The 11,655-nt window shown below is 42.2% G+C and overlaps 1 protein-coding gene across 1 annotated transcript; it reads left to right on the forward strand.

Annotated features, from left to right (window-relative positions):
• The first annotated feature begins 6,665 nt into the window (after positions 1-6,665).
• On the forward strand, positions 6,666-8,743 carry LOC125230351. The gene is made up of 2 exons (XM_048135487.1): positions 6,666-7,643; positions 7,826-8,743. Exon 2 carries the CDS (start codon positions 7,862-7,864, stop codon positions 8,741-8,743), a length of 882 nt encoding a protein of 293 aa, XP_047991444.1. The 5' UTR covers positions 6,666-7,643; positions 7,826-7,861.
• The last annotated feature ends 2,912 nt before the right edge of the window (positions 8,744-11,655 follow it).

Raw genomic sequence — 11,655 nt, forward strand, 5'->3', positions numbered from 1 at the left:
GCTCTAGCAGTCTGTCACCGCAACATCTCGATTTCGCCATCTTTCGACCTCTTCATTACTGGAGTGGCACTGAAATTTGAGCAGTTGCATGTATTACTCTGCCTACAGTAGATGCCTACGCAATTTGAGAATACCCAATTTAAAATAAAGTTTCAATACTCTCTGAGCTTCGAATTCGGTTAATAGCGGTTAATCTTTTTGCTGCCGTTTAAGAAGACTAGTTCGACCCAAGTCAGCCACTGCACCACAAAAAAATTGTGGCCGCTTTGTTCCCGGGAAAATAAACCATCTCATTGGTGTTACTCGCCTGACATTAAGTGACGGATATGAACAAATGTGCTCTGAATACTATGTCAATACATATTATTTTTTGTGGATTAACATTTGGCTCGATCAAGATACAATTCACGTGATCAATTTAAAGCGACACCGTTTTTGAATGTTAACTGCGATTGGTCATGCTGTCGGACACAACACCGTGGTGTAATCGTATGACTTCATTGAAAATACATAGGTATTTGAAACCCGATTGATGGCGTCTCGCTTTGTTTACCGGAGGGAGAGTTCAATGTGACCATCAGGTTAATTGTTCACAATGCCGTTTATTACTTATTAGCGTCCGGGGAACCAGTTAAAAGAAAACTGAACTTAGAAAAATAAACTCTCAAAAATTTCATTAAAAATGTATTCCTGAAAAAAATGTCACAGTTATGAAGGAAAACTTTTTCTCCGTGGACATTGTTCAGTCTTTCCAACAGTAGTGCAATGCCTTATAGTTAGCATAAAAACAGTCTTCGGATCTTCATTGTTTAATTTTGATTCGTCGTCACCTTGTATTAACCCTTGTCATTTATTGATCTGTTTACCTATATTTTTGTATTCGCTCAGTACTTATTGCAATTTTTACGAACCGTCTTTCTTTCTTTCGGTAGGCCTAGCACATGATGGCCGCGAGAGTTTGTCGCCGCGAGATAGACTACCCGTCCTTATGTCAGGAATATACAGTTAGAAGACGTGTCATCTATCTCGCGGCGACATACTCTCGCGGCCATCATGTGCTAGGCCTACTGATGTCGTCTCTTTATTGTTATTACTTAGTTCAGTATATTTTTGAGCAACTTATACTAGAGCTGAGCCCATCCTCAATACTGGATGTTTTGTGAATCAGGCAGGAGATAATGATGCAATTCCCGGAGTTTGACTCACCTCTTTGTGAGAGCCGGTGGTGATTCACCCGTCGTTGCGTGATGTGCTAATTTCACTCTGATTTGTATACAAGGTTGTTTTTATTTGGATTCACTCTGTATACAGTGCACGAAGATTAATATTGAGCTCTTTAGCTTACAATCAATCGTTCGGGCAATATGATGTAGATCATTTCCTAAAACAAATATAGTTACGATTACGAGCAATGCACAATGTGATCAAGAAATTACTAACACTTCCAAAATTAAATCTTTATTGCGAATGCGTCCGTACAGTTTGCTTCATGATTTTCATGAAAGATATACCTCCGTAAATTCAATCCCTAACCCTTTATAAACGTGACGTGAACATACTACGAAGTGGAAACTAGTATGAGAAATTTTTTAAAGCTCTAGAAGTCCGGAAGTTTGATCTCTTAATTAATTTTCCGGAAGTGGCAGCTCTACATAGCCTAAATATTTTTTAAGCGTATATTTTTCGCTTACACCTTCTACACTACACCGTTTACAACTCATATGTAATAGTTATTTGTTATACAAGGATGCAAAGTTGTATTTTAACGTCGAGTGTGGAATTGAAAAACGAGCAAGTGAAAGGATTATAGTTGAACCACGAGCGCAGCGAGTGGTTCGAAAATAGAATTCTGAACTTTGCGAGTTTTTCAACACACGAGAAGTAAAATACATTTGCACCCGTGTGTAACATAAAACTTTTCCCCTCGCTATAGCGAGGAAAGTACAACGCAAAGAACGCATTTCTCACTGCTTCCAGTAGTTCCACAGGTGGTAAATCATCTTCATCACTAGATTCAATCACTTTTATCAATTTTAAAGCAGAAAATTTGACTATATTCAAGGTCAAATTACTTTATCCACTAGTGGATAAAATGCGTTTTTACCCGCTGATACTTATTAAAAGACAAAACACGTGTTTCCGAGCTAGTGAGGGGAAAAATACCTACTTAACTTATAAAATTACTTATTTGCAGTTAGGTAGGCCCATAAAAATTTGGAAGAAAATAAGTAGAGTATGCAGTCTTGGTTTAACCTCGTAAGCCCTGGCGTACTCGTACGAGAACAAAATAAAATTGGGTTTTGAACTTTTATAGATATAAAAGAAAGTTCAAAATTCAAAATCTTGGTATAAGCAGCGTGCAGCGTCAACGTCCCCAGGAGGCGAGGGCAGCAGGCGTGACGGATAAGTGGCGTAAAAATAATTATTTTATTCCGAGCATGTAAGCTAATTAAAAACGAAAATAATTGTGCATCCTATTAACGATGTACGTTGCTAACGAGCTTTGAATAAGGTCAGGTGGGGTAAGGGGGACTATGGGGGAAGGGAAACACTGATTGGTAACTCTGAATTTATAGACTGTAGCTGGGTCATTTGATGGTCGGTAAGGTACTACCTAGGATTTAGTTCCAAAACAAAAACAAAAATAGCGCTAGCTCTAAGGAGTGTGCGTCCTTGACAAAAACAAAAAATCTGTTGTCGTGCTACAAGACCACGAGTTGGGCGAGTATTATTTGTGTAGTGATTTGGGTAGTAAAAAGTCATGTCCGAAGACTTTTGATATCTGTAAATATTCCTTTATATGTTTAATGTTCATGTCTCGTATTTGAATTTGAGAAAACTATGCTGTAGATATGAAAATTCAACGTGATTCATAACACAACCTACAAATGACATACCGGGGTAACGGGAACTACCATAGCCGGGGTAAGTGGAACATATGTTTCCTTTTCCCGATTTCAGGGGTCATGAACATTAAAACTCGGGAAAGGGAAACATAATCGTCAAAAGAGTTAAGTACTAGCGGATTTAATCCAAGGTATGGTCATTAAACCAAATGTTACATATTGATTAAATTATTGTGTTGATTATCTATTAGAATAGCGCTTTAAGGAAGATCTGGGCCAATCTTACGATTTTCGAAGTCATAAAATCATCAATATGGGTACACAAAGGCTGGCTTTCTCTGGTCATCCCAGCTGTGTAACATCGCCTCTCCAATCCAATGGGAATTTTGGCCTTAATGTAGTGTAGCTTTTAGCGCAAATCTTTTATATCTGAAGAATTCTATAACGTTAAGTACTGAATCATGTAGTCGACAGTATCTCCAGCATCACGCTGAAGTAAATGAAAGATTAGTTGTTCTATGGAGATAGAAAGATAATATCAAAATCTCTATGAATGTAAAAAGCAGAGACCTACTTAGTCCCAGTATTTGAAATACATCTCTTCGTCAACACCGAACACCATGTAGAGTTCTAATTAACCACCGGTTCTAGCAATATCATCGAGATCAAAGCGGCACAGACGGTCACCCAGACGAGCCGCTATACCATTCATAAACCTCTAGTCTAAAGTTTCTAATCGTTTCACAACTAGCCTCCAGTGGAACGTGACTCCGAGACAAGATCCGTAAGAATATTGCACAACCGGAGTAACTTTATACTGGTTGGCTTTGGTAAAGTGGTCGGTAATCGTTGTGAATGAGTCGAAGTGTTTGCGGGGAGTGGGAGGGAGGGCGGAAGGAGGGGGAAGGCTCAGGCGCAAGGGAGAGGCGAAGGCTGCGTCGTTACGTCACGCCGTATCCGGGTTCGCGGCCGCACGCGCTGCAGCCAGATTCCGAATGCAAAGCTGCAGTATAACGTTTCAGTGTCGAATTATATATAATGATTTTTATTACAGAATAGGGGGGGGGGGGTGATACAGATTTTAATTTTATCTATTGAGGAATTAGAATCTGCATCATATGTATATATTTTTTTAACTTCAAATACGATCAAATCTAAATAGGTAGGTACAATTGCCTAAAGATTTACCAGTGCAGTAATATTAAAAAACTTTTAATTGATTATTACTTATGTTCTTTATCAGTATGTGTAATGTAAACAGGTTAATTAAAATGGACTGAGCAATAATTGCTTTTATAAAAAGTGCCAACTGTGGGGTAATTTACGACTCAGCAATTAATTAAGTAGGTACTTAATCCTAACTTTATTATTTCCTTGAGAGTTGAGACTATTATGGAATTTAGATGAAGGACATGAATGGGTGAATTAGATAAGATTTACACGTAGAATAAAATATTCTCTTTTTGTAGGTAAGCGTAAGAAAAATGGAACAATAGTTGAATAGATGGAATAGCATATTAGTATACCCAAATAAGTTTTACCACGCACTGTTCAAACTGTAGAAGCATGCACAATGTAGAGCGGTGCGAACCGGCAGCTGTCATTCACAAGGCATTCCGATGAGATTTTCACTAGTGTAAAATGGTCTAAAGATCTGTAATAAGTACTTGTAAACAAGATTACTTTTACATTAGTACGCCTGAAGCGATGCTCTCAAAATTTTGTGAACAATAGCTCTGGGGTGGCATTTCCATCTCCTGAAGAGTCGTGGTTCAGATGTTCAGCATGTGCGCTCTCCAACAAAGTAGGAATGTTGTGTGTCATAAAGGTCAGCTGTCAGCTCGCAATCGCAAGGGTAGCTGTGTGAATACAGCCTGTTGCTAGGCCGCGCCGCGGCCGCGGCCATGGCAATCGGAAATTGTCTAAATTCTAGGCCAGCACGACCATCGCGGCTCCGTGCGCTCCGGCCGCGTCCCACTCGCGGCGCGTGTAACCGCCGAGGAAGTTTTGTTTATGAAACTGTTTATGAATTTTATTAACATTGAAGAAGCTTCAGGATGTGCGTCAACCTAGGCATAGAACGTAGCTACCAAATTTTAGCGGGTGGGGAAAATGATATACTTAATATTTGACCTTAATATTTTGAAGATTGGTTTGACCAAATTGGTCAGACCAAGTTCAAGTTAAAGTTCAAGTTCAAAGTGTTTATTTGTAAAACATAGGTGCAGTATACAGTGGTGGATAAAATTATAAATATGGTATCACTAATCACTATGCTTTGCCTTTTGGCGTACAAAAACATGTCCTTAAGATAATTCTTACAATAACTTAACTAAGTATAAAATAAATCATAAAATATGTACAGTCTTAAATATTCATAAAATATAAAACATAAAATTAAAAAACAGAAAATTTTATTATAACCAATCAAATAAAACCAATCTTCAAAATTTTGGAGTAAGGTGCCTACGTGGTCTATTGATTCGACAAGATAATCCCTTTATTTTTACCTGATTGTGGATAGTTTTAAAATAAGGTGGTTCTGTAAATAAATTGTATTATGGAAAGATGAATTTCCAAATAAAAAACTTATCACATTTATAATTATTCAACTTATACTCGTACCTACTTAAGTATGTACCTAGTTTGTGTACCTATATGTACGTAGCCAAGATTAGGATAGCCTTACCTGCCTCAAAATAATATATAATGTCTTGCAAACACATGATGGCAGTGGCACAAGTTGATGAGGTGCGATTTTAACCTGAAACAAATTAAAATTTAGAAACATGTTCTAGAGACTCAGTGGAGTCATTGCCATTAAATTGTTTAATTATTCGGCGTTGTAAGTGTACCACTTGCTCCAACAGTGCAAATTCAAGCACCGACAACAGACCGGTTCCCTACCGAAAGTCGCGAGCACATAACGGCAGTCGCGGCGGCCGGCGACCGGCGACGGCGGAGTTCCCATTGCGACCAGGCAAAGCTCACATACGAAGTAGTGAGACATATAGGTACGAGTATGTGGAGCAGCAAACAGAAAAGCTAAAGTTTTTATGGTTCTCAAGAGTCGGCAACGCTTAAGTGGCTCCTGTTATACCTATTGCTTGTCCAATGGCGATGATAACTGCTTCCCATGAGGCGGATCGTCTTTTAGTTTGCAGTACCACACAGTAGTACATTATGATACAAGTGCGAAAAAAAGTAAGTTCGAAACGAGTGGCGATAAATTAAAACATGATCGAAGGGAGTGTTTTAAATTGACACTAGTTACGAATTTCCTTTTTGCACGTGTATCGTACGACGTTTTTCAGTAGGTACAGATGGCCATCCGAAGTTTCAAGCTGACAATATAATGTCTCGTGTCGATTTAAAACACTCCCTTCGGTCGTGTTTTAAATGCTTTAATTTATCGCCACTCGTTTCGAACTTATTGGCCATCCGAAGTTTCAACTTGACAATATAATGTCTCGGGTCGATTTAAAACACTCCCTTCGGTCGTGTTTTAAATGTTTTAATTTATCGCCCTCGTTTCGATTTTCCTTTTTTTCGCACTTGTATCGTAATGTACTATTATATTAACAATCATTAGGTACTTTTCAGAACGCGTTAGAATACAGTTTCAGTTTCACACTTCCGGCCAGAACTTTTCCAAGCTTTTTCTGTAGATGTTAAAGCCAGTCAATTTTCATCTCCTCCTATATTTAACATATGTGATAAAAAAAATTTAAGATACTTAACGAGTTTTGGGCCATCGTAGGCCACGCCTTCGCCTATAGCCCGTACTACCCCGGGTTATAAGCCTGAATGATACTGTGACGACCCGGCATCGTCACAACGGACGGCATCCGGAGCGGTGTAGCGCGACGCGCGACGAGCAGACTACTCCGGCTACACACCCCACCGTGCCCCGCCGACGCCGCACGCCTATATAACCGCGCGGAGCGCGGACCGACCGGCAGTCGCTGTGCTGAGCCCGAGCAAGGCACAACGGCTCCTCCGCTTGGTGTGGCGGCGTGGAAGCCCGCGTTCGCCCCAAGTGTCCCTAGGTATAAGTCTCCCGGCCGCGTGGCGCCCCGCGTAGTTAGCCAGGAGACTTCCCCCTTCCTTCCCCCCGTAGTATAACCTCTCCCGGCCGCGTGGAAGCCCGCGTAGTCAGCCAGGGTGGTTATCCCCAGTACCGTTCCCACCGTAGACCTATCCCGGCCGCGTGGAAGCCCGCGTAGCTAGCCAGGACGGTTTATTCCCGACCTTGTTCCCCGGGGAACGTTCCGTTATCCACTATTTCCAGGGCACGCTGCCAAACCTCGGGTTATCACATATACGTATCATATTCATATATATAGTTGGATATAGCTCGCTCCCGTCTGGAGCGAAACCAGTGTAATTAGACCTAAGAGTTCTTTATAAATAAAAGGCGCGTAAGACGCCAGTTTGTTACTTTTAAGTGGTGTTTCTTATCAGCTCATCCTCCCTACCCTGAGTTAGCTTGGAAACCTTCACAAGGCCCCTCAGGCTGAAGGATATGTGTGGCTCGCCCTCTGCGACGACCATCACATTTGGCGCCCAACTTTAAAACTCACTAGGAGTTTCGTTAGCTCAGGAGGATTTTGATAGGCTAGGGCGTGCACTCGACGCGTCCCACCCACCCGCTTAGAAACATTAATACCGAGACTTAGCCGCATTACGCCGGCAACCGCAGAAAGTTAATCCGTCCGTACCGATACCGAGAGTCGAGCGAAAACACTGGTCTGAAGGACCTAAGTATCCCGACGCGTCGACCTCATCACACCGGAGTTATGTCGTCGGCCTGGATCTACCAATTGAAGAAGCCAGAGCTACTGAAAGCAGCCGAGGAAAGAGACATAGAGACCGAAGGGCTAACGGTAGAACAGTTAAGAAAGGTTCTAGTAGACGCAGTTAACCACGAGGCCACCGATTCTGGGGAAAGTAAACCCGAAGATTTCAAAACACCGGAGAGAAAGCATACCGCAGAGTTGGACCAACTTGGAAGGATGGACCGACCGAAGAACATAGGAAAGATAATAAAGGAGTGGAACCTCACTTTCAAACCCGGGTACAGTGCAGTCGAATTCATAGAAAGGATAGAAGAACTAATCTCGGCTAGTGACATAGCAAAGGAGGATGTCCTGCTCGCATTGCCCCGGATACTGCAAGGGAAGGCCTTACTCTGGTATAGGAACAACGTGGACACGTGGAACTCATGGGAAGAGTTCATAGCGTTATTTAAACTATACTATTTCCCCGCTAACTATGAAGATAACCTGATCGCGAGCATAATGTCCAGAAAACAAAAGTATAAAGAAAACTTCACCGATTATCTCACCGATTTACAAACTTTAATGAGACGTTATGGAAACCTGTCCGAGAAAGAGAAACTACACCGAATATACGAAAACATGCAGAAAAATTATAAACTTTACGTCAAGAAGCAGGATTTCAAGGACCTACCAGGTTTACTACAGCTTACTTCCGAATATGAAAATATAATATACCCGTATGATAACCGGTTTATGAGGGACAAACCGCAGGAAGAGGAAGACACGGCTCCGCAGACAGACCAAGGATGGTCACCGCCGAAGGAAGACTCCGTGAATAGACGCCGACTACAGAGAAGGGGTACCGAACCAGACAAAGAAGAGAAAATAAACCCCAAATACGACACAGAGACGTGTTGCTGGTCTTGTGGAAAGCCAGGACACGCAGCGAGGGAATGCTGGTCAAAGGGAAGGCTATTCTGTAGCATATGTGGAAAACTGGGGACACTGAGCAAGAATTGCTGCAAGAAAAAACAATGGGGGAAAAATGAATCCGCAGGAGCCGCGGGTGACCGAGAAGACAACCGTATATTACGAACGTGTGAGGTTCATGGCTAAAGAATACCGCTGCCTGGTGGATACGGGTTCTACAAACACGTACATAAACCAACAGACATACAAGGAGTGTATGGAGAACGGCGCGGTGCAGGAAGAGGTTCACAGAGAAGTGACACTCGCAAACGGCGGAAGAGCGCAAGTGAACACTAAAGTGTTGGTAGACATACAGATAAAGGGCATGCGAATCAAACACTGGGTTCGAGTACTGCGCTCAGCATCGTGGATAATCATAGGTATGGATGTTCTGCGACGCATCGGTATGACCATCACGTGGGCCGCAAGCGCTTCCGCTAAGGGAAACGGGAATACACAAAGCGAATCACGCAAAGAAAATACACCGGAACTCGAATACACTAAGAAGTACTACCCAAGGAACCCCACACAACAAGACATGAGAAGTACATATGTAAAAAATGCTCCGAAACAAGGTATAATTCAGAAGTCCGATATCCCGTACAGTTCACCGGCCCGCAGTGGAAAACAGACCCATATCGCGGACGAACTATCCAGAAACCCTATATGTACAGCAAAAAAAAAAAATTGGTGCGACAGAAAACGCACAGAAATAGGAAACGCCGCGGACCAGCCCCAGGAATGCTGCGTCAAAGATGGCAAGCTTTACAAGAAAGTAACCAGACTTGAGCACCAGAGAACAAAACCAGACCAGACCAGACTAAAGCACCAAACTAGCGCCAAGACCTCAACTCCCGGCAACTGGAACCCGGAGGAAGACCGTACAGCGGCAATACTAGAGCCGCCAGGTGATCGAGGGAGACATATTAATCGACGGAGGCGGGATACTGAGGCATTGCGCGGAAGTACGAACCCAACCCGACACCGAAACCCAGGCCCGCCCGGAACCCCACATCGAGGTACAGGTCGAAGCGGACAACCGACCGATAGGGGACCTCGATGGGTATCAGGCTCAAGACGCGGCCTACATAAAGAAATATACCGACATGGATCACTGAACCGATTAGCAGCGACCGGCGCCGACAGAACGAACCGCGCAACAAGAAGGAAAAAGAAGAAGTGGTCGAGGCGGCGCAGGACCGCAGACTACTTATCCGAACTAAACAAAAGCCAAGAGAAAGGCAATAAAAGGAAAAGCGAATTCCGCAAATAAGAAAAAAATAAACCAAGAACGGTTTTGTTTTATTTTATATATATTATATTTTATTTTCACTTTCTCTCATTTACTTCCGTAGATACCGAAGATTTGACCAGTTTATTATTTTTCTTTTCTCCCCGGTAGACTTTATTAAAGTAGATAATATTCCAGAATACATAAAGCTAAGAAAATAATTAACCCTAATCCGTAAATAAATAAATACCAGAATGGAACAGTAGATGTATACTTATTTCAATTAAAAAATTAAGTAAATATAACTATTTGGCGTTGCAATACCCAAATTAGTATTATAACTACCAGCAAGGGGTATAGGTACCTAACCAGTTTAATTAACGGTGATTTTTACCCTAGGCAAAAATCTCCTCGTCGGGGGAGGCACTGTGAATACGACTCATACGACTTCGAAGCTAAACTCCTATAGCAACAAACACTAGATCGCCTTCCGCTCGCCTCGGCCGCGACGGGAACGCACGGCCAGATCGCGTCCGTGGGAAGAGCGAGTTCCGGCTGCGCCACTTGCCCCGCCTTTCACCAGCAAGGTCGCGCGACGGCCGCGCCACTTTCTTTTATATAACCGGCCGGAATGCGACACCCGAATTTATGCCGGTGACGTCAGAGGTGATTCACCGCGCCGATTAGCCTGCCCGACTCCCGGTTAGTTTTTTTGCAGCCACGTATGGCCCCTTTCGGAGTTGCTTATGGCATATTCATGTTAAAGCTATAGACAAGGCGAGATATCGCGAGAGCGAGTTTAGTGCTTGAAAGGCGGAATGTCAATATACCGTGCCAAAGAAATGTAACTTTACCTAGCGGGAATTAAGTGAATTAACTTATATGAGCCCAGGCAGAGTTTGAAAATGTCTGAAATTTTATTTTGCATGACCAATTTCATTCACTCACTTCATTTACAAAATAAGTAGGTACCCCATCCCAAAAATGACGCTAAAGAAGTTTAGCCATTAACTGAATTCCCGCCTTTTAAATAATTTAAGGCTGATGGTTTGATAGATAGGAGATTGTAGGTGGAAAGAAGGTTTATTGAGATTAGGCGATACAGGACAATGTGCACTATTTTAACTTTCCTTGCAAGGATTATTTCTCAATATTCTCATCAATACTCAGAGGTATAGCCCCAAACCTTTTTACCTTAACCTATTTATGCTGCGGCTACATTCTTTGGAATTCGGGAAATATTCTTTGTATCTCTTTCGTTATTCAAGTAATGAATGAGACGCCATCGGAAATACTCAACGAAACTCTTGGAATACGACGATGTAGCATCAAGCATTATGAATGCTGTTTGTCAGGTCACCTTCTCGATTAATCAAATTATTAGATGTAATCAATAACACGGACAGCTGCTACTTTTATCGCCTGACAATATTTACGCAGCTTGCCGCCATTTAAAGACGCATATGCATATGCACATTAAACACATAGTTAAAATCCTGCGTTCCATAAACGTATGACCAGGATAGCAATGGTAAGTCTATATCTTTACGTGTTTTTGAAGTAGTTTTAATATAAAAATAATCTGCAACGCTTACTCAAACAGATTTTATGCAAAAGTTTTCTATTAATTGCAATTTAATATTTTTGACGATTTTTTAAAAATGCCTCCTTATTACCGGTTACGCGCGCTTGCGATGTCAGTACCGCGGCAGAGCTTGTAGAGGCAGGACGTATGTTAGTCCGCTCCGCACGCGGCTCGACGATCGCGAAGTTATTTTGTCATTGTGTGCGGCACCCGCCGTGTCCAAAACCGCACTTGTGTGCGTGT

Source organism: Leguminivora glycinivorella, chromosome 10, assembly GCF_023078275.1.
Source record: "Leguminivora glycinivorella isolate SPB_JAAS2020 chromosome 10, LegGlyc_1.1, whole genome shotgun sequence".
NCBI lineage: Eukaryota > Metazoa > Arthropoda > Insecta > Lepidoptera > Tortricidae > Leguminivora > Leguminivora glycinivorella.